The sequence below is a fragment of the Podarcis tiliguerta genome (assembly GCF_965153285.1).
Source record: "Podarcis tiliguerta genome assembly, chromosome: 5".
Taxonomy (NCBI): domain Eukaryota; kingdom Metazoa; phylum Chordata; class Lepidosauria; order Squamata; family Lacertidae; genus Podarcis; species Podarcis tiliguerta.
In genome coordinates this window covers 42,001,905-42,025,353 of record NC_139538.1, presented here as the reverse complement: position 1 = coordinate 42,025,353, position 23,449 = coordinate 42,001,905, and the positions used below count along the sequence as shown (strand labels likewise).

Here is a 23,449-nt window from a genome sequence, read left to right as displayed (position 1 = left end):
TTGGCTCTCCTGCAGATGGATCGTTCTTGAGGTGCTACTGCCTACAGATAATTGCTGATTAGTGGGGATAACAAGGTCCCAAGTTTCCACGTAAACCAACACATGTTAGAGGAGGAGGCCATGGAGTTTATCCAAAATTGTGTCCCGACCCCCTCAAAAGCCCCAGAGCCCCTGTTGCGTAGCTTTGTTCCTACAATTCCTAAGAAGGGAGAAAGCCACCAGACCCGGCTGATTAATCACCAGCTTCTCAGTGTAGCAATCTGCCTTAAACCAAAGTGAAAGCACTTTGCTTAATGAAATCACTGCTGATAAAAAGGAAAGCAGGAGGGGGAGAAACTCCAGCCTATCAGAAAAGCTGGGCCAATCTGCCTTGCCTTTCCCCCATCCCAACCTTCCCCAACGGGTAATCTTCATTTTATTAATCTCATTTTGAGCTCTTAAGAAATAACTCCGTAGGGGTATTAGTACAGTATCTTTCAGGGAGCACATAAGCAGGAAAGGGCCACCTGGAACCCAGCTGAGTAGCCACATCTCTTAGCAGGTCAGGAATGGCACTTCCCTCTCCTTTGCAACCCAAACCATTCCTACCTTCCATCCTTTGTTTGAGTGATGGCTGGCTAAGAATGATGTTTAATGCTTCCCCCCTTCTAGCCTTTTGTTGTTGTTGCATGGATTCTGAGTTTCTGCAACATAGCAGGTGACAGCTCCGCTTGGATATGTCTGTGAACAGGGAGAGCGTGAGGGTGGGCTGCTTCTTCCCAGGAGCCCATAAGCCACACAAGCACTCATACCTAACTGCCAAGCTCTGATCACCTAATCCATCCATATGGCAAATATGGGGAATCCCAGACTCTTGAGCAGCTGATGCGTTTCACCCACGGGAGGGTGCAATGTTGGCACCAGAACCCCCACACAGCATCTGCACCTTATTTTCTTTGGAACCATTCCTTGTGCTTCTAGCTGAGCACTTTGGGTGTCCTTTACTATGCTCTAAACTCCTTTTATATCTTCCTGATCATCCAAAATGATAATCGCTCAGGATTTCATCCCAAATGGCTAGATTGATCCAGGCTCTCTGCTTACTTTCGCTTCCCTGCCAGTCCAGTTAGGTGAGATGACTTGCTTGCATCTGAAAGGCAAGGGTGTGTGTCTAGCACACAGCCAACAGGGGACAAAGGTTTGTATTTGGCCCTGGCAGAAGGGTCCCTCAGAATTTCCCCCAAAAGAGCCCTCCACCCATCCAAAGGTAGGGAAGAAGAGACCACCTATGTCTGGTCCAGTGCTGGAACCCATGAAAAGGAAGGAAGCCAGGCAAGGCTGAGATGTTGCTGAACCATAGACAGCTCTGTGTGAGTGGCTTGCTTCACAAAAGGTTGGGATCAAACTGAGTGCCTCTGACTTCCTCCAGGCTCCACCCCCTTGAGAGAACATAAAGCGTATCACAAAGATGACTAAGATATGGGGTGCTATGGAATCTGTAAGCACCCAAACATGAACCAGGCACTAAGGAATGTTCCCATCTGGATGGACCAGTATTTGGGAGCTGGATCAGCCCCGTCAGACCACCTCAAACTACCCCAGGACTACTTTTTCTGTTGCTTTTATTATAGCTCCACTATCCTGAGCTGCAGTTCTTTGGTTTTCCTGGCTCCTGCACTAGCGAAGCCCCAGTGGTACCCAAGTGTCACTGTGCATCATGTCCGAAAGCCCCTCTGGATGCTTAGAAATCTTCTTGCCTTCATAATATGATCAGGCGCAAAATTGTAATCCAGTGTTTTCCCCAACCAGGTTCCCTCCAGATGTTTTCGACTACAGCTCCGGCCAGCATGCCTGTGTCCAAAACATCTGGAGTGGACCCAGCTGGGAAATGTGACTGCAAGCAGCACACTAATGGAGCACACTAGCACTCCTCTAACAGCCCTAAGACACAAGCAGCATGAAAACCTCGTTTTGCACAGGTGATGGCAACAAGAAAATGGTCCATTCTGCTAATTCAGAATTTCTCCCGAGTTGCTGATTAACGTGGGTTGAAACCCTGCAGCGTTTTGCAAAACCAATCCCCTGTCAATGGGGCTTCACTAGACAGGCTAAGAAAGGCAACGTCTGTCCTTTGTTCCGTCCTTCCAGAATCTGCACAAAACCATCTTTTCAGATGAAATTAAATTAAGCCACAAGTTGGAAAAAATAGCCCCAGACAACCCCTTCCAACCCATCTTCAGCTTAGCTGCTGGCACCAGTGCTTTGCCACTGGCTCCTCAGACCCTCTCCAAATGCACAGATTTTGGCACACAGGCCCTGTTCACCCTCTGTCCATGTCCTCTTGGAGACTAGCCCAGCTGACTTGGACCAGCCTCTGCTCAACACCTCGAAACCCCCCACAAGCCATCTGCTTTGTACCACAACAGCAGCCCCCAGGCACTTCGCTGCACACATACACCTGCGCATCACAAAGAACCACCACCTCATCTTGACTCAGAGCCAGGTGAAACAGTCACAAATCAGATTCAATTAATCAGCCTAAAACAAGGGAGTTTCCAAGCCAGGAGAGCAAGAGAGAGAGAGAAACTTAATTAATGGGCACAGCACAGAGAGAAGGGGTGACATGCAGTATATATGGACCCAAACAGCACATTCATAAGGCGCAGCATCCCTATAGGGCAAAATACTTGTCCTTGGAAATCTCGTGGCACTGGGCCACTCACGGCTCAGTCTGGTCCAGATCGGCTTTTCTACCCATTTACTCTGAGTAGTCTCCACCATAAAACCAAATGGGTGGTGGTGGGGAGGCTCCTGCAGACAGGGGCCAATATGCCCATGGACCTTTGGGGATGAAATTAGCCTGCTCAGGGCAGACATTTACAAGATTTTATGTTAACAAAGACAAACAGGGTGTCAAAATCCAGCAGCAAAATCTGTATCAGAGTGTCAGCATAAGCAAAAGAACTCTGGAAGGGGGTGGGGTAAGATGGGGGGAATGTAAGGGGGGGCACCTCCACACACACACTAATTGTGCCTCATACACACACCACTTGCTACATAACCAGTAACACACACAATCATCCTCTACCGCACGCATGCACACACATCTTACGTGCTGCTTAAGTATACTGTATGCACAACAACCAGATCTCTTATATTTAGGCCAGACAATAAGCTGTTTTCTGTAGAAAAAAGAGGGGAGACGTCAACGTGTGCTATTTGGATAGATAAGAAAAGAATTCTGGCTCATACTGTTGCCTCCTACAGGGCTTAAAGCTCGCTGGTAGCCACACAGCACATGAAATGCCAAAAGTTGTTAAAATACCATAGCCTCCGTTGTCTTTTCCCCAGGCAGACAAATAGTTGAGGGTGATCATCACACCTCGCTTTCTCCTCCCTCACACTGACAGGACCAGGCTGCCTGCGTGGCCTTACATTTCATGCTGAAAGGGTTTTTAATCACAACCCCTCTGTGGGCTGTAGGGGGATCAAGCCAGATGCTACTTTGCGATCATATACATTAATATGCTTGGCATTCCCCAGTAGGTGGCTTGGAAGAGGCAATATGAGTTACTGCAGTTCTTTACCTGTCACTGTAATGGAGTGAAGTAAATTTATGCCTTGACAGGGTCCCAAAGCACAATGTAGGCTGTTTCTATAGTGATCATTCACCCGCTGCCAAAATGCAGCTGTCTCTGGGGTTGAGCACAACAGCTGTTCTGCGTCAACAACATGGCAAAGGATATGCGAGGAGAAGCCTACTGGATGGAGGCTCAGGGGGAAGCAAGGTATGGCTGAGGCAAAATGGTGACCAGAAAGTAGGTGCTACCAAGAATGGGCGACCAACTACATCTTTATCCCTGGCAGGTCTGATGTTTTAAAATCATGAACCACCAGAACTTGGGATTAATCTCCAATTGGTATTTCACATTTCTGCCTATTTCACAAGAGGCACCTTGTGAGTTGTGAAATATATCACAAACAGTGCAGTGTGGTTAGAACCAGTCACAAAGTGTTTGTGGTCCCTGCTGGGGGCGTAATGAGGCAAAGCCAGCCAATGGTTTTAGCGGAAATGTAAAGCCGCATGAGAGGGCCACATCTGCCCATAGCATACTCCAACCTTCTTCAACTGGGTATCCTACAGATATTTTGGGCTATGAGTTTCCTCAGTTCTAGTTAGCACAGCTGATGGGATGATCATTGTTGTACAAAACATCTGGAAGACACTTGATTGGAGAAGACTTTACAAACTGAGTGGGGTGGGAGATTGTGCTTTGCTGTCGTTTATGATTGAAGACGTTTCACATGTATTTACAGTGCTTCAAGAAGCTGCAGGACTCATTTCACCAGAACCATAGTGAGACGAAAGAAATACATGTATGCCGCAGTCAATGATGCCTCTGTCATATTGCCACCATCTCTTGTTAAACCTATTGGGTAGAATTCAACAAGGTTTTCCTCAGAGCAGACCCATGAAAATTATTGGTCCTGACTTCATTTCAATGGGCCTACTCCAAGTACAACTTGGCCGAGATACGGGTGGCTACAACAGTGGAACAGATCAGAATAACAGCAAAAGCAAGGGTCTAATACTTCATTTTCAAGTTCAGATTTGTACGACGGAAGAATGGGTCGTAGCTCAGTGACAGGGCATCTGCTTTGAAGGAAGAAGACCCCAGGTTTAATCCCAAGGTAGGATAGGATTGGAAATGTCCCCTGTCTGAAACCCTAGAGAGCCACTGCACATTAGTGCTGGTAGCACAGAGCTAGACGGGCAAATAGTCCGGCTCACTATAAAGCAGCTTCCTATATTCCTACACTTCTGTCACATTGAGGTGCCCAGAATTCACCCTCTTCCTCACACACAGCAGCAACTTGTAGCATTTGTGATGGCTCCAGGTGCTTTTTATAGGGTTTTGATTTCCAGGTGGCAATGGTGGATAGCAATGTGGAAAGCAACCAAACTGGACACCCACTTGTGCAGACACTAAACAGAAGAGTCTAAACTCATGTTCTTCACCCCACTGCAAAGTACTCATCAAGAATTGTGGTGGTGGCAGTGGCATTCTGAAAGTTGTTCAGATCTGCATTACAAACAGTTGCACAGAAATGAGAAGGCTGCTTGTGCACAGTTGCTTTCCAATGTTTTAAGACTACAATTTTAGAATAGCAACCAACGGCTAAGAAATAAGAGGGCACTCTATAACTCAGGGGTGGATACAGCTGGATACAGCTGATGGGTCAGATATGTACCCACTGTGGACCAACTTCTCGTATGACAACCTCAAAGTGATAGCTTAACCATTCTGTGGTTTCTTCTAGGAAAGTAAAACCTGCATGACTTGGAGATGAGATTGGACCAAGTAAAGGGTCTAGCCAGATTATTGTAGGGTTGTTGCTGAGTTAGCCAGAAGCAGCACTGAAAGTGTATTGCATTTTTATTGGCATTCCAATAATATCTTGCTCGGTGCCACAGGCACAGTGATGAATGTGAATACAATCCTTGGCCAGAACATCGTGATGCTTTTTAGGTACTCTCAATGCCAAAGTCATTCTGTTCAGGATAGCTAAGGCTATCCTGAACAGGCACTTCCAGAATGAGGTGTGTCTGGAAGCACTGTGCACACACAGACACCGAGGGCACATCCACACTTGCGCTTGCCCCATGCCTAGAAAGCACAGGACTGAGCAATTTTCCCCTTGCCCTGCTCCTTTCCCAGGGAAAAGTCACTCTTTAGCTTTAAATCAGAACAAACTGACATTTGCTGAATTGAGCACCAATGAGTAGTCAAAGAGCGCTAAAGGGAAGGCAATGGGACAAGAAAAGGCGTGGATAAGCCCAGGCACTTTATTTGCCTTCTCACTATGTGCCAGTTCACACAACCATCCTTAGCATGCTCATCAACACAAGGTAACTTTTTAATGACTTCAGCCTGTTTTGATCCGGCCTAGTGAATTCTCTACACACGGCCAACATTGTGCTTCATTACATTCCTAAGAAAACTTTGAAAAGATGGTTAAACCAGGGTATGTCAGGTCACAATGTGGACTTGCACAGCAGCCCTGACCTGAATCTAGTGAAGCAAACAGACCTGCCTTTTGTCCCCATCACTGCCCCGCATGATGTCTGCAGAGGCACCCTGCGGATAAAGGGACGGTGCCAGCACAGCACTGTCAGGCAAGGAGAACTCAGCCCCCACTGCGCTTTCTTTGCAAGTCTACTGGGAGGTCATATTTTGCTGCACGTTCAGTGCAGGTGACAGTAGCTCTATGTGATCTTCAGCCACATGGTTTGACTAGCTCCATCGCAAGTGTTCTGTTCCCTTCATTTCTTGTTTAGTCTTCTGACTAACTGCCTACCGAGGAGACATACAGCAGCTGTGTCTGGGAAGAGACTACAAAGATGGGGATGAATGACTCAAGGGAGTTGGTGACAGAGGATCTGTGGGGTGGGGGCAAAGAGACAGTTGACCTAAAATGAGGCAGGAAATATGAAGTTGCACCTGAAAACGATGGGGCAGCATAAGTGACTGAGATGGAAGGGGCAGGATCTGATCCTAACCTACCAGAAGCAAGTACACCAACTGACTTAAAAGACAAAACCTATTCATCGGACAAATCCCTTTAAAAACCAAAACATACTGGGTGGTATTCAACTAAGTTGTACTCAGAGTAGACCCACTGAAATAAATGATCCAAGCTTAGTGCTGTAATGTTCATTCCTTTGAGTAAAACGGAATTGAATAACCCCCTATTTCCTTTGCAGCAGCTTTATACGTGAAGTTTAGTTCCAAGAGAGAATTCTGTCCAATTGTAAATGAGGAGACAGAGAATGAATCCATGATGACATCCAGAAACAGCAACAACAATGGAGAGGCATTACTCATTTTCACTAGTAATTGTGAAGCAGAGCTCACTTTGGAAAGCACAGATTTCCTGCTTCTAACTGTGTCTCGCTTTCCTTCATATGAAAAGAGCACACGGAAATCTGCCTGCTGAACAGGGTACTGTGAAATCAAGGCTGTTACCTGGACAGCAGAGAATTAGCAGCACAATGCTTGCGTCTCCCCAGCAGGCTCGGCAATCAAAGGTTGCAGCCTGGGAGGCACTCTATTTTTAACTTGATTTTGATTTTAAATCCATATGGACGTGCTAAAGTCACTGGAGAAATGGGAAAGTTGTGTGGGCTTTGAATTCCTACTCAGCTCAAAATATCTCCTTTCATCACATCTCTGCGGGTGAAGAGCCCATTTTGCAGGCACTGAATTGCTTAAATGACATTTAGGGGCAACAGGCGCAGCGAAAATTGGACTACTCAGCTATAGCAGAGGACCCAGTGCCTTTGACAAAAACCAGCACCATGGAGAGCTACAGGGCTCTGGAGGGATTTTGCTAGTCCCCTGTGCAAGGGGTTCCTTATCTACTAGGCCCTTTTCCAGGTGTGGGGAAACCACGAAGGCCCCAGGGGGCATGCCTTCCCTTAGTAAGCCAGACACACCTGAGATGCATCTTGATGCTTTACCTTGGTGTCTGGAGTAGGCAAAGGGAGTTAAATGAACCCCCTTCTGTGTTATCTTCCAGGTGCTCACTTGCCTTTCTCAGGTGGGTCCGTCCATTCACTCAGGTTGCCTTGACTTGGACACGGGAGTTGGGAGAGACTGTTCATCAAGAATTCCCTTTAGTTTTGCAAAGGGGGCACCACACCTAATCCAGGCAGCAAATAGTTCTGATTGTCTGGAGCAAGGTGCATCTTCCAACGCTGAATAAAGAAGACTCATTTCTCCAGCATGTACCACACACACCACACACCACACACAAACACACACACACACACACTTCCAGCCAACATGCTCCAGGTGCCCCCTAGGTAAGCCACGGGGCCAGATTTCAAGGGACGAAGTCGACATCGAGCAAGCGCCCACTTTGGCTAAGTGGAAGTTTGCACAGGGACTGCAGGTCGCCCAAGAGAGTGGGGAGGGCGCACAAAGGGCCACTGGTGCGTGTGTGAAGTTCAGCCGGAACATTTTAGACCCGGGACCTCTACCCTGCTCCAGGTAGTCTGCCGCTAGAGGGATGCTACCCTTTCCCGCAGCGCCCCCGAGCCGAGCGCCCTGCCAGCCCGGGAGGAACTCACCGGTTAGTTGGTCGTAAGAACCGTCGAGGTCGCGGGAGTCGGAGAGGCTCTCTTTCCTATCCTTGCCGCGCATCTTGCGGAGCGGAGACGCCCCGGGGCGCTGGGACGGGACGGGCACCGACTGCGTGCCTCCTCTCGCCTAGCTGTCCTCCTCTCCGGCGCCCGGGATCCAGCTCCTCCCTCCCCTCCTTCCCCCCGGCGCCCTCGGCAGATCCTCCCGGCGGGGCGCGGGGCCGGGGCAAGCGGCGTCCAGCTCCCCGGCAACAGGAGAAGCGAGCGCCCGCTCTCTCCCCTCCTCCTCCTCCGACTGCCTTCTCCACCTCCCCCGCCAGCTTCTGCGCACAGCCGCTTTCCTCCCGTTCACACGGGCGGGCTTCTACACCGGGTTAAGGGGGAAAGAGATTGCCTCCCCTGAGGCGAGCGAGACTCCGCGCCTGGTCCTTCCCGTCTTCTGTACCGCCCCACGCCGAGGGTGGCGCTTCACGCTGGAACTAACACTCTCTTTCCCGGGAGGGGAGGGTGGGGTTTTCTATCGTGCACGCCGGCTAGGAAACTGAGGTATGAAAAAAAGTGGGGGGGGGGGGGGGTCAGTTAGACACGTGTCTCCTGAGGCCGGGAGACACGTGCGCCGGTACACAAATACGCGCGCCCGCGTCGCGAGGTCGCTTCCTCGACGCCCTCCCACAGTTTCAGAGCGAAGGCGTGCAGGGAGACCGCCCCCTCGGGGGCAGGCGAGGCGCGCACCCGCCCACCAGGCCTCGCGCGGAGATCCTGGAGCAGAGGAGCCGCGAGCAAAAGGGGAGAGTTCCAGCCGGGTACTATGCAAATCAAGCCCGTCCACCTGCGCTCGCAGAGGCCGAGAATGGGGCCCCCCGCTGAGACTTCGCCGTTCCGAAGGCGCCTCCCTGCGCCCAGCGCGCGCTGCGTAGCGCCGCACGTGCGCACGCTTCGCCGACGGCCCTCGCCAGTACAATCCGCTCCAGAAGGCTTTCAGAGGAGCAGGTGGGACTCCGAGGTCTTAGAAGGAACCAGTCCTTGGGGTGGGGTTGCCACTTCCACCTCTCTTTAAAAAAACTGGCTCCGTTGTTATGAAAAAATAATAAAGCCCAAGGTGGGAGAGCTTCACCGGTTGAATTCTGCCTGTTGCATCCTCTAAGAGCGCAGGAGCTAGCCAGGTCCTAAGACCAGCTAGAAAGGCTGGTGGTAGGGATATATGGGACACGCTGACTAAAGGAAGTTCCTCACTGAGGAGGCCCAATAGCCAGACAGCGGGCAGCTGTCAGAGAGCCAGTAGCTAAGCTAAGAGAACACTTGCCTGGGATGGATTTCAGATGCTGGATCAGAGGTATCACAGCACGATGTATTTCGTTCCAGCAGTGCGCTCTAGATGGATTGCAGCCTGTCCTGGTCCAATACCCATTCACTTGACTAATGAGGACCTTTATAGAGACCAGAGCATGTTTACAGCAAGGGACGCTGGACTCTGCTGGCCCAGGGTTGCCACAAAAGAAAATGCATCACAGTGGTCCAGGAATAAGTTGCAGGGCATATCCCGGTAAGTTGGAAAGGAGATTTATATGCAAGTAACAGCTTCTTGGCTAGATTGCCATATAGACCATCTCACTCTTGGCTTCTTGGTTGTTCCTTTCGGTAATTCTCATGTTTTTCTTAAAACAAAAAATGCTAGGAAAATTTTGGTGTTTTTTTTAAAAAAGAGGGCATCTTTCCGTGAAGCCTGGAAATGCAGATAACGCATCTTCTTCACTTTCCTCGACCCACACCATTAATCTTAATTAATGAGTACTGCTCATATTCTGGTCTCTGCTGTATTGCTAAAACGCCAGCCAAATTGATTCCAGTCTACGATACCACCGTGGAGAAACTGAACTGTTCCATGGTGGCCAACAGGTGGCGTGGGGGAGCCACACCTCTATAGAGTTAAATACACCCCCCCATCAGTACTTCCATGACTGCTGTTGCTCCTTTGCCTCGCCTCCCCGATGTCAAATAATTTCCTTAATTACAATACCTATATTCAGCACTGGCAGAGCTGGCTCAGGATGACATGGGCTGCTCCAATCAATATGTCCTTCTCTGTTCTTGCCCATTTTCTCTGCAAGAGGAATTTGGAGTTTGTACATCTCCAGAGTATATACATATACATCCTCCAGAGGAAGTAAACAGTTCATTCATTTTATTAAAGATTTGTGAAACACCCCCAAGCCACACCCATCTGGAGGAGCTAACATTCCACGTAATTATTGAGCACTATCGTGTGCGAAGCAAAAGGAAGGGGACAAGACTAATTAGAGTTTCCCCTTCCTGAGGTGCTTTATTTTCCAAAGAGCATAAGAAAGCTACAGACCTTTGGAGACCTGGAGCTGGTGGCGGGTTCTCATTGTGCCCTGTAATGGATGTGAAGATTCATTTCCCTGAAGCAAATGCCACCTGAAATTCTTCCAAGTGAGTATGGGCAGCCTGTGCTCATCAGGGAAATGGGCTGCTTGAAATACCTTTGGTCAGGGATAAGGGTTTTTTTGTGGGGGGGGGGTGCCCTCTGGCCTTGCACTCGACAGTCCAGAGGGGCACAGAGAGAGTGATAGCCCCAGCCTTGGGACTTGTGGACTGCTGTCCATAAGCAATTCAGAAAGTGCTTTTCTCAATACCAAGCAGGAACCACAAGTGTGAGCTGGCAGAGAAAGTGGGAAGCTGATTGACAGGGCTGATCTGCAGGGAAAGGATGCAGATTTTGGGGGGCCATTCACGAGCAGCTAACTGTTGATTATTTCATTTATTATTAGAGTTTTGCTATCGTGGTTGAGGAGAGAGCTGCCACATTGATGTGCTCGATCAAGCAGTAAACTTTATCGGACCATCTTCCTGTTCTGTTTTCTCCAAGAGACTGGGGAGAAAAGGGGCCTGGCAGCAATTTTGCTCAGCCTTTTTGCCTAGAGTTCCAGGTCCTCGGGTCTCAGTTATGTTTTTCAGGATACTCCAGATATCCTGTGCCTAATAGACGTGGGGTCTCTGCAAGTTACAGGAGCCCTCAGTGACACCACAATGCAAGACTGTATAACACCAATACAGAACGGCAAAAAGAAGGTATCGGGAACATGTGTGAATGTGCAAGAGTTGCATTAAGCCTGCTGTAGCAAGGAAGGGAGTTGCCAGAGTATGTGCATATCACAGCTCCTCGAGAAATGCCTGGATCTCAAATTATCAGCATCCTCCCCCGCTTTTTTAAAAGTAAGCTTTCTGTGAAGGGTGCTGCCTTCCCCGTGCAGAGAGAGAAGGCAAACACGGGGGGCGGGGAGGGGGAGAGGGAAAGAGAAACTGACTAGGGAAAACTTGAGAAATGTCATTGTTAATTTCATCTGATAGATGGAGTGTCACACAGAGAGCAGCTGACACCAGATTGACAGCAGTCTGTCTGGAGGGCGCACACATGGGAGACTGAGGTGAGTGCCATTTATCAAATGAACAGATCAATTGGGATTATAGTATTTATTTCCTGTGATTAATATTTGAACTCCAATTCATCTTGCTTGAGAGTTCCAGTCTCCAATGATTCACTTTAAAGAAAAAGAAAAACTCCACACTGGAATTTCCCAGGCAACTGCAGATAGAAGAAGCAAAGGTACCAAATTGCCTCACCCCAAAAGGGATTCATAATGGCAGAATTCAGTAACCAGTTTTGCTGGTGGAAGCCCATGCCCATAGAAGGACTTCTACTAGTATAGTGGGGCTACCTACTCCCCAAAATTGGCTCAGGGAGGTTAGGAGAACCTCCAGACTTGCACATGGGGATGAGAAGCTTGCTCTGACAGAACACTTTCTCAAAACCAGCTGATTTCCCTATCCTTCCCTGACTTAACCCCAAGCCCCAAAGGGCAGCCCAGGTAAGATGGTCTTACACGGGCCCAGAGTCTGGAGGAAGGGCAATCCATTGCTGCTGCTTCTAGGTCCTTTATTCTCCTAGAGGTGTCTCTCCCCATGAGAGTTTCACTGCCCTTGGCAAGTGCTCTCTGTCCTACTCCTCCCCATTCCCTTTCCCTGGAACTTTCTTGCATATAGAGTCTCTGGAGAAAACACTATCTTGGCGCCTTTCTCACCATGTTCAAGGCAAAGGAGAAATATGCCTAGTATTCTCACACCCCTAGGACCAATCAAAAGAAGACCGCTGGCTATTTCACCTTTTCTCGTTCAAAAAGCCTGGGTGACGTAGGCTACCTTGACTCCAGGTTGTCCTCTGAAGAGCAGTAACACCTCCTGCAGCCCCCTACGTTGCAGAGCAAGTGGTGCCCACACACAGACCCAGGAGCCAGGAAGGAGATCACCTCTTGCTCTTGTGGCTCCCAGCTTTCCTTCTCCCTCTTCTTGAGCTCTTGCCTTGATAGAAAATCTCTTTCTAATCATTTCTCCTGCTTGCATGCAGCCCTCCCTCCCTCTCCTCCACCCCCATTCACTCCGATAGTGAGTGGGAGGGTTATTAATTTGAGGTTTTCCTTGCTCGTGCTCTAAATACCGAATACAGCGTTCAGCATTCCCACAGCAAATGAGACACACATTTCGCTTAGGAGGCAGTGGGAGAAAATGATGCAGCTCCTTCCACAAATTAATTGCTGAAGAGAAAGAGAGAGAAATGGGGAGGCAACCTGACTCTGATTCAACTTGTTTGCAAAGTTGAAGCAAGAGGGGGACAAGAAAAAGCTCTTGCCTGTGCTCACAGGGGGAATCAGTGACGTGGTAGGAGGGGGTCAGTTTGAACCAAGGACTTCAGCAGAGTTATTTGGAAGGCACCACAAGACCAGAGGGCGAGGGCATGTCAGAATAGAGTGGCCGTCACTGACAGGGTGAGAACTCTGAAGGTATTTTAAGTAGATAGGTAGATATAGATATAGATATAGATATAGATATAGATATAGATATAGAGATAGATATATAGGCTCAGAGGGTGTCCATGACTGTTCCATAACAGGGCTGCACACTAGGGACAAAGCAGCTGCCCTTCTCTTGGAGAACCTTGCAGCCAAGAAGGGGGAAAACTGATCAATAAGCCATTGAGCTAATCCCACTGGCACAAGAAAGGGAACACTCACAGTAGGACAGATTCCTTTGCCCTGAAGTACCAGGGCAAATCAAGAGAGGCTGTGGTTCATGTCCCCTTGGTGCAAGTTGCCATATGCAAAAATGGCAAAAGCTAGGGTTGCCATATATCAAAAACTAAAAACCAGGATATCCTGAATGTTGTTGAGCTGGTTTATTTTTAAAGAAAACCACTGAACTTGTTGGGGATTTAAAAAAAAAACTCCAAGGTTGTTTAGCCTTTTTTTTCTTTTACAAAAACGCAAAAAAAAAAAAAAATTTCAATTGACTTGCCTAAGATCCAGGACAAAGTGCTGCCTTTGGGAAATTCCCCCCCCCCCCCCGATGTCAATTCTGCCTTAGAAATCCCAGTAATGTCCAGGGAAACCCAGACGTATGGGAGCTCGACAAAAGCTTCCATTTTATTTGGAAGGCAGAAGGCTGCCTTTTCTCTTCTAGGGATGCTGCTAGCCCTGCCAGTTTCCCCCTGCAGCAAAGAGCACATGCTGAGCCCACACCTTTAGGAGATCTGTCAGAAGTGGTAAAGATTCAATAGGATCATAGAGCCCAAACCAAATCCAATTTGGTTTATTTAAAAAATGTATGGAGTTGGTAAGGATGAAGGAATCAATACTGGTTTGAAATAATATAAAAACACAAATTCTAACCTATGACTAAATGCACTTTCAATATATATTTCATTTTTTACTTTAAAGGCTTGCATCTTAGCAGTGTTCCATGGTTCAAGGGTACAATAGCTTTGTAAACAAGCATTTTGGTTTCCCTATGAATGTCCCGGTCCTCAAACACGCTGCACTTCAACAGGGAGAAAGCCACACTCGCAGAGCTCAGGCGATGCTGGATTTCTGCATCAATGTCAGCCCTTGTAGAAATATAACTGCCCAGGTATATTCAAGTGATTCAAGGGCAAGGATATACTGTAACTAAAGGTAAAGGTAAAGGGACCCCTGACCATCAGGACCAGTTGTGGCTGACTCTGGGGTTGCGGCGCTCATCTCACTTTATTGGCCAAGGGAGCCGGCGTTTGTCCGCAGACAGCTTCCAGGTCATGTGGCCAGCATGACTAAGCCGCTTCTGGCGAACCAGAGCAGCACACGGAAACGCCGTTTACCTTCCCGCTGGAGTGGTACCTATTTATCTACTTGCACTTTGATGTGCTTTCGAACTGCTAGGTTGGCAGGAGCAGGGACCGAGCAATGGGAGCTCACTCCGTCGCGGGGATTCGAACCGCCGACCTTCTGATCGGCAAGTCCTAGGCTCTGTGGTTTAACCCACAGTGCCACCCGCATCCCTTATACTGTAACTATACCTCACCAAATTCCCAAACTCTGATACAGTAGCTGTTTTTCTCTTTTTATATAGTACAGTACAGTACTCCTATCTCCAGAATGACATTCTCTATCCCACCACAATTTTTTTAAAAAAATGCCAAAATGTACACTTTATCTAGCTTGGCTTTTTAGCTGTTACAAAGAGGAACAATTTCCTTTGATAGTCTATCAAAGAGCCTGTGGTAAGTATTTCTCTTGAAAGGTGTCAAACAAAGAGGGAATCTCTGCCAGAGTCCAATCCACAGCCCATCTTTCAGCTAATGTGAATAGAAAAATGTGGGGAGGGGGCCAGCTACCAATTACCAGCACACCAAGATCTCTAATGTGATGATGGTACAGTGGGGTACATAGTGCAAAGAGAAATCCTGTTTTCTACTCAGTCCATAGAGAGTTCCAAATATATATATATGTGCCAGTTGCTTTCAGAACATAAGGAGAGCCTGCTGGATCAGACCAGTGGCTCCTCTAGTTCAGTATCCTGCTCTGGCCATGGCCAAAAATGTTGAAATTTAGCTTCCCTCCCTCTTTTGATTTGTTCATGAGTTGTAAGATCTAAGTGGTTTCCCACTTTTCTGCAGAGCTTTTTTTTTAAAGAGTGAACTACATTGCTTTACTTAGTTTGAATTTCTAATATGCTGCTGTGGCCCCTTAGGAGTTACAGTGCTGGAAGTTAAGCTCCTGCCTGTCTAATATTAGACTTGTAGGTGCATTTTACTTTTGTGTATTGTGCAGCTTGTTTCATTTTCTCTTACGCTTCCCACCTTCTTCTCTTTAATAAACTTGGAACTCGTTCTAGTTAGACACAGAGTATTACATAATGAAGGCAGATTCGCAGGCATTGAAGACAGCTTCCAGATTTTAAACCTTTGTGACACCTGGCTGAAATTAAATTCTGCATATATTCAGGGGACTGGTGCTGAGTCCTGGCACTGAACTCAAAACCACAGGTTCTTGTTACCAGTGGGAGCTTTCCTGTCATTGTAGATAGCAGGTGTGGAATCATTCCATTCAGAGTGGGGGCCAAAGCTTGAAGCCTCCCTCCTCCACACCAGCTTTTTTTTTTTAAGCCCATGGCAAAATAATGTCACATCAAGTTTGGCTCTCAGCCTTAATCCCCCACTGCAATATGAGGATAAAACCACTCACTTTTTGGGATTTTTTTTCTTCTAAAAGGTCTACATATATGTGAAACACTTTGCAGACAGTGAAATGTTCTGCCAATGCTACTGTTGTTATTATTGACCCAAGTTGACCCATACAATCATGGAATTTCATCATCTCCAATAGTTCAACCTAGCAATGCAGCCCACACTGGTCACAGAGGACAGAACTGCACCTTATAAACAACCTGTGTTGATCCCAGAGTCCATAAGAACATGAGTAGTCTTGTTGGATCAACCCAAAAGCTTATCTAGTCCAGTGTGCTGTTTTCACACAGCAGTCAGCCAGATGTCCACAAGCAGGACACAAGGACAATAGCCCTCTCCCGTCTCCATGTTGCCTCTCATCCTAGAGGTATTAGACAACCATTGTGACTCTCAGCCATTGATAGCCTTGTCCACCATGAATTTATCTAATCCCATGTTAAAGCTATACAAATTGGTGGCTGTAACCACAGTCTTGTAGTCCTCTTGTCTGGTCTACCATTCAGTTTCATTAGGTGACTCTGGGGGTCTAGTATTATGAAAGAGGGAGGAAAAGCTTCTCTCTAGCCACCACTTGCTGGAGGAGATATTATAGTCCCATTCTGTTCAGCCCTCAAAAGCTGGGGGAAATCTTGGGATTGAGCAGCTGGCTGTTGGCCTGGGGCTCTGCGGGAGGGGTCGATTTATAGACTGTGATGGGAAGAGTTGACTGCCATCCTCTGTTGTCTTCCATCCTTTGGTTGGTTGGTTGGTTTTTGTTTGTTTGTAAGCAGAGTGTAAAACCTGAGCCCAGGAAAAAGGGATGGAGTGTGTATACTGCAGTCAGCTAGGTGGTCACAGCCAGAGTCAAATAAGGGCAAATTAAAAACAAATGTAAGAAACAATGAATAACGTAAGTGGTTCCAGATGGATATTGCCTCTCAGGGTCTGCCAACAGGACACATGATGTCAGGTTAAATAATCGGTGCCAAAAACTCTTCTGGCCAAGGTTATTTTTCTCAATTGCTGTCAAATAAGAGTTAATCAAAGCTTTTTGGGTAATTGCTCCCTGGCTTAGGGAGATGCCAGGCAAGCTCTACATAGGTAACTATAAGTATACCTCATAGAACTTCCCAGAAAGCAGCTCTGTGAGCCGAAGGAAGGCAAAAAGTGTTCTGGCACCCTATAGACTAGAACCATATTGATTTAATGGGGCATGAGGTGTACAGGCAAGTCTGCAGCAGACATGAGATGGGCAGTATTCATGTGAGATGAGAACAGTAAATTATAGAGAACAGAAATAAAACAAAAACAGCACAATTTGATTACTAGATGCAACACTCAACTTTCTGTAGCATGAGCAACTCTCATGAATGCAGCCTCTTCATCTGCTAAGGTACCAGCATGGCTTTTGGGGAAGAACTGTGGGTGCTAAGGTGGAAACAGGAGCTCAGTGCTTCTCAAGAGCTGCTTCTCAGATGTTCTCCCTGAACCAGTTGGGGGACCTCAGGAATCAGACTTTGTGCTCTTCTGGTGAATCAAGGATATAGTTAAAACCAGAGTCGAGTGCCTCTTGAAAGGAAATACCTTAGAGAGAGACTGTCTGGGAGCATCTTCTCAGAGGTTACAAACTTCTGCAAAAGCCACCACAGATCAAGCCCCTGACATCATCTAAAAACTTAATACTTTTCAATAGAGTAGGTTCATATATTTAGAACTGGAATCCTGTGACAGTGACAGACTGCACCATTTCACACTGCGGGTGTGGTGGTGGTTTGGGTGCAATTTCAGGTCTCCTCCAGGCAAAACCCCACACTCCTCCATATAAACAGTAAAGACATATAGACAAACACATACAAACATGTAACATGGCAGGAATAAAGCTTTTGGTGTAGCCTGCTTCATACTTTGCTATTTGCAGGGATTTATTTCTTTTGAACATCAAAGTGGTTTCCTTCCTCAGCCCTAGTTGGAAGTGGTAAAATCCATTATGTAACCTCAGAACTCAAGCAGCTCACTCTGCTGCAAGCATAGACAAGACTTGTCAGTTGCATGTCATCAAGTGATGTTCATGCATGTGTGAACTGCCCCTCCCCCCCCCCCCGGGAATAATTCATTCTTCCTGGCACCAAAAAAAAAAAAGTACATACCCATTTGAGTACACCTTCCATTTGGTTTGTTGGAGATGGTAGTTCTTACTTGTTCTGGTTAATTGCCCTGTGCACAAAACCAACTCTTCCTCGATGCATTTCTTTCAGTTTGTTACAAGATCAATAGCAGGGAGTGTAGCATGCATATGTTTGAATTTAAGAAATAAAGACCATTTTTTAAGATGACATAATCGTTCCTGTTTAGTGACTTCTTTACAGGACGTCAAGCTGCTTTGAGTCATACCTGCATTGTCTGAAATAGCTTTCACCTCAGTGCTAAACCTCCAGTGGCTACTTGATTTACTCTGGCCTGGAGCATTTCACAAAGGCTTAGACACAAAAAGAATGGACTCCAACAGCCTTGATGTATTAGCAAACATAGCCAAAATAGATACAGCATGCAGTTATATACATCTTCCATCACTTGTTGCTGTTGTTTGGCTGTATTAAAACAAAAGCAGCTGTGAAAGAGTGCTTATTCAAATGCTGGTACAGATCAGATAACAAATCCATCACATACACCTCAATAATAGACCAGCATATCTTACAAGAGCATTATGTTCAAAGCTTGCAGCTGGAAGGCTGAATCAACCTGAGCTCGAAAGCAATTGGGTTGCTTGTTGTGCACTTAGGAGGTCTTTAAAATCACCTGGATATAAAAGCAGGCTGTGGGCGATGGCAGCAGGAGATACAGTCTCGCTGCAGTGTTTGAGGCTAGTGGGAAACTTATGAGACCATATTCATAGTAACCCTTCAGGACCAAAACGCTGGGACTTTGTAAATCAAGAGGGCAAATGAAGAACATTGATACCAAGTCCTTTCAGTCCTGCTAGGAGGAAAGCATGGTGTATCTGTGTTAGAATGAGAGCACTATGCCCTCACCATTGCAACACAGCACCTCACCTCCCAGCTACAATGGCAGGCTGGTCTTAGTGATCTATCTCAGGGATGCAATTTAACAGCTCATTAAGCAAAGACAGAGCATTGATCACCATTATTAAGCACACCTTTAGCTAATTGCAGATTTCCCTTCTTATGGCTTAACTGTGGGAAAAGTCAAGCACAGGATATGAAATCACCATGATCTAAATCCTGGACAGTTGATGTTCCATTTTGATTTTACGATGATTAATTTTTCCTCTTTTTGAAGTGGGGAATATTGTTGTTTTATATTGTAAACTGCCCTGTGATCTTCAGATAAAGAGCAGTATACATATTTAATAAACAATAATACCTGGTTTGATTTTAACCTAAAACCTTGCTACCTATGAGCAAGATTGGCATCCCATTCTGCAAGGAAGGCCACAGCCACCTCCGCAATTCAGGAAGCATTTCAAGAATGGAGGTTCATTTCCTGTTCTCTGCTTCTATATTACTTGGTATAATAATCTTTAAGGCTGGATAGGTGAGTTTTAAAAAACTCTGCTAAGTATGAATGGCAGTCTATAGATTACTTGTCAGTTTCATGGACAGGAACTCCATGTTTGCTGGCAAATATTGCAGCCTATCGGGGATTTAAAATGTGGCAAGATGGTGATAGCAAATGTATTGAGTTTCCAAATCAGCAAGGGAGCTGGGGTAGCATAGGGCTGTTCTTGTGTAACTTTGGCATGTGGGAGATCTGGGATTAGGATTACAGTGTGTGTTAAGGAGAAGGAGAAAACTAAATAAGCACCCTCATGTGGCTACTCTGGACAGGGTTTTAGTCCTTTCCCTTATGTAAATCCCTCCCCCCCCCCCCATTGTTATTATCTCCATAAGTAGTGAGGCATTGGGGTGGGGAAAGGAAAAGGTGCAGATGGCATTCCTGACTTTTAAAAATAGTTTGGGGCAGGGTGTGGGGAAAATTACATCAGGAGATGGATGTTTGGAGGAAAAGGTTAAACAACCCAGAGTGTGTTTAACACACACACTCAATCTTCAAAGCAGCTGATAAAAATGTCACCCAAACCTTGGGAGATCCTAAACATGGACCAGATAGGAATGTCAGTGTAAAAAGGCAAAACCTTCCATTTCAGATGTCATTATTTCTAGAGGCGTTTGCACACACTTTCAGAAGGGAAAGAGGGAAATGGAGACTGTGTGTTTCATCCTTCTATGAACTCACAAACCTGCTCTTCCCTCCACCACCAGCAGATGTATGGAAGTATCTAGGGACAGTTCTTCTTGGTGGCAGGAGTGGGGGAGCGGGGAGAGAAAGCCAGTCTGGGAATGCTGGCATTGAAGAGGACAGTGTTCTCCAGCCTCCTCTAGCCCTAGCTGGTGCTTGTCACCAGAGCGTTTGCTCCCCGGAGCGCAACTTAAACCTAACAGCTTGGAGGTCCCAGGCCCCCTCCAGCACAGCAAGAGCCTCAAAGCTTACAAGCTGATGCAGCAGAAATTAAATGAGCAAATGTGGCTGGGGCCTTCCCCAGCCTGCAGTTCATTACACACTCACAGCCCTGAGGCCCAGCGTGAGGGAAGCGTGAGTGGAGGGGGCCATGCCAAAGTCAGACAGCTTGGCTAATTAACCACTAATTACCTAGGAGAGTAAGGAGGCTCCGCGCAACAGAAGAGAGTGAAGGGGGAAATGTCTGAGGAGACGGGGAGCCATTGCACTTTCCCAGCAGGGGCTGCTGGAAGACCAGGGATGAGAGGTTAAGCAAAAGGCAAAGGGTGGTGAAGTGATGGCACCTGGGGGGGGGGTGCAGTTCACGGGGCAGCGGAAGAGCTGTAGCCACAGTAAGTGCTCCTTTGCTCTGCTTCTAAGGCCCCGATTTCTTCCCAGATCTGTGCCCAGCTCATTTAATCTAGTCAATTGGATTCACTTCCCATCCGCTTGATTCAATTAGTCCTAGAGGGGCAAAGGAGAAGGAGCCTGAACCAGGCTGCACTTCATCAGCAACTAGGTAGATCAGAAAGGAAGGGAAGCGTTTAAGGGAAATGAATTGAAGGCCTGAGGTGGCACAACTCTGCCCAGAATGATTAGCAAGGTAGGGTGGGAAATGCATTTGTCTTTGTCTCTAGAATGGCCTGGGCTTGAATTATTCTCTAAGACTGAGAGACCAGTATAAACCATTTGAGACAGGGCACATTTTTATCAACAAAATGGAGCGCCTGAATTAATTCTCTAGTACCCAATGCTGCATATGCAGGCTCTGCAAAGGGGGAAGGGGGGTTGGTGCAAAAGAATCCCCACAACAGCACTATGTGCATTTACTAGGGAGTAAGTCCCACTGAAATGAGTGGGGCCAACATGTGTAAATATGCATAGATGTGGAATGCACATCAGCAGAAGCAACAGGAATCATCTTCTGTATGGAGACAAGATTCAAATGAGCCCCCCCCCCCCAGCTTTGCCACTTCCCAACCCCACAAAAGGTGTATCAATGCAGCTTGCTAACCAGAAGTATGAAAAATGCTTTGCTGGAAGCTACCGTAATAGTTCAACAGGAGCCAAAGGCTGCAGGGAGATGGAACATGGCTCTACATTGTTGCCATGTTGTGAAGTGCAATCTTGCACACCCCCTTTGAGGAACTGGCCACCTGTGAATCGGGGACACAGAGAGCTCTGAGCTAAGGCTGGCAGTCTTGTTTTATGCCAACACGGTGAAATGTGTTATGCCACATGGCAGCTTGCAGCTAGACAACAGGGTGCTTTAAGGCAGGAAATGTGAATACAAAACTGCAAAAGTGCCAGGCTGACCCCAGATGGATCTCCATGCTAGAGGCCCACCATCCATCATGGTCCTTATGCACCAAGTGCTGCTTTATGTGTGGGTGTGTTTTCCTGCAGACAAGGCAGGGCAGCAAGTCACTGTGTTGAAGGGTGTCATGTTATCCATGCTTTCACGCCATATGGTTCAGCTATACCACTTGGCCGACCCCCAGTGCTGCAGCTGGCTCCAAAACCAGCAAATATCATAGAGGCAAAGCAAGCACACCATAAACAAAAACAGATAAGGTCTAAGAGTGGCTGGTGAAACCCAGCCAGATGGGCGGGGTATAAATAATTTGTTATTGTTGTTTTGTTGTTGTTGTTGTTGTTATGAGAGACCTCCGCCAGAAGACAATCCTCAGACTCCCCATCCACTCTGAAAAACGGAACAGGTCCCATGTGCTTTTGGCACACCTCAACAACACAGAAGCAAAACCTTAGACGCAAACACTGTTGAAACTGGGTTGGCTCAAAGTACCCTAGGACAAAGTGCTCTGTTCCTTTGATGCAGGCGAGATGCTCTGCTTAGATCAAAGGGCTAACATTTTTCCGCAGGGCATAGAAATTTCAAATATATTTATTTTTCATGCTGTACAACTGGAATCAGATGTGCCTTTAATAGTTTACATGGGACATTCCTTCCTTTCATGTCACATGACTTGCTTGATCACGGCAGGTTTAAGATCTTGCCCTGCTGCCAGTCTAAATATTTGCTAGGCATCTACACCCCATTCTAGATATAGGATTCAAGAGCCAGCAATTGACTCTTTTGCATAGAATTGCTTTGGCTGTTGATTTCAAAAGCCATTGGACTCAGTATCGATCATGTTCTCTCCCCCTTGCACAGGTATAAACTTCCTACAGCCTCCTCGTCCCTAAAGAAGGAAGTCTAGCTCTGGCCTTGATGCAAAATTCACCCTAAAAAGCATTTACTTGAGAAGGAACTCGTAAGGCAAGGATGGAGAACCTGTGGTCCTCCGGGGGTTGTTGGACTCCAACTCCCATCATCACCAGCCAGCATGACCAGTGCTCAAGGATGTCAGGTTGTAATCCAACAATATCTGGAGGGCCACAGGTTACCTATCCTATACTGAGGATTGTTGGTGACCTCTATTCTGTCTATTCTCATTTCCCTGAACAAGTGCACACTGTATATTAAATACGTAACCCAGGTCAGCTGCCAGGGCCCACTGATCACTAGAACTACCCAAGCCAGATGAATCGTGGCAATTGCTCTTATTCCTTGCTGCCAGCAGTAGCCAGTCCCTCTCCTTGCCCACCCATCATCATGGAGTGGTACAATCTGAAGTGGTGCAGCCTTGCTCCAATCACAGACATGCCACCTCAACATTTGTGTATGAGGACTTGGGACAGGAACACTGGGGAGAACCAGCTCCAATGACAGAGAAACAAGGTAATGGCTGTCATCAGGGATTATACCCTTCTAATACTGAACTCAAAGCCATCTGGGCAGAAGACCCTGACAACTAGGCAAGATTGGTGATGGTTTTCCTAAGGTACTCATTTGTGGAATGCGTTTGATATGGATCAGCAGGCTTTCCCGTATAGCCGTGGTGTGGTAATAAGCTTCTTGCAAGATAGTAAGCAACCACTTGGGATAGCTTATAAACTGCCCAACCAGAGCCAGAACGCTTGGAACTGCTATTGTGCTGTAGCACAGTGCGCGCGCACACACATTTTACAGCAAGACATGCTACTGTAGGAGAGCCCTTTCCAGTGTGAATGTGCCACATTAGTGCCCTATGGTGACTTATGGGGTGTGAAATGGCTGTAATGAGGACAGAATGCCAGGTAAGCTTCCGTCAGAGCATATGAAGTCTGGATAGTGTGCCTTGGGAGAAGGCTATTGAACAGTTATCCACACTCACAAGCTGCCATAAAGGAAATGTTAATTGAGGTGATAAAAG

General features: G+C 47.0%; 1 protein-coding gene and 1 long non-coding RNA gene across 3 annotated transcripts in view; one reads left to right on the top strand and one right to left on the bottom strand.

Annotated features, from left to right (window-relative positions):
• The window catches only part of KCNIP2 (potassium voltage-gated channel interacting protein 2), a 104,670-nt gene extending 95,553 nt beyond the window's left edge, over nucleotides 1-9,117 (bottom strand). The window contains exon 1 of one of the 2 annotated variants that reach the window (XM_083443890.1): nucleotides 8,114-9,117. In XM_083443890.1, the coding sequence (XP_083300016.1) occupies nucleotides 8,114-8,186 (73 nt within the window). In that variant the 5' untranslated portion in view covers nucleotides 8,187-9,117. The remainder of the gene's footprint in view (nucleotides 1-8,113) is intronic. The other variant, XM_083443893.1, reaches the window with a different exon arrangement.
• Nucleotides 9,044-22,337, top strand: LOC310679131. Its single transcript, XR_014512124.1, has 4 exons — nucleotides 9,044-9,115; nucleotides 10,441-10,576; nucleotides 11,495-11,571; nucleotides 17,237-22,337. It is a non-coding gene; the product is annotated as an uncharacterized lncRNA (long non-coding RNA).
• Nucleotides 22,338-23,449: the final 1,112 nt, after the last annotated feature.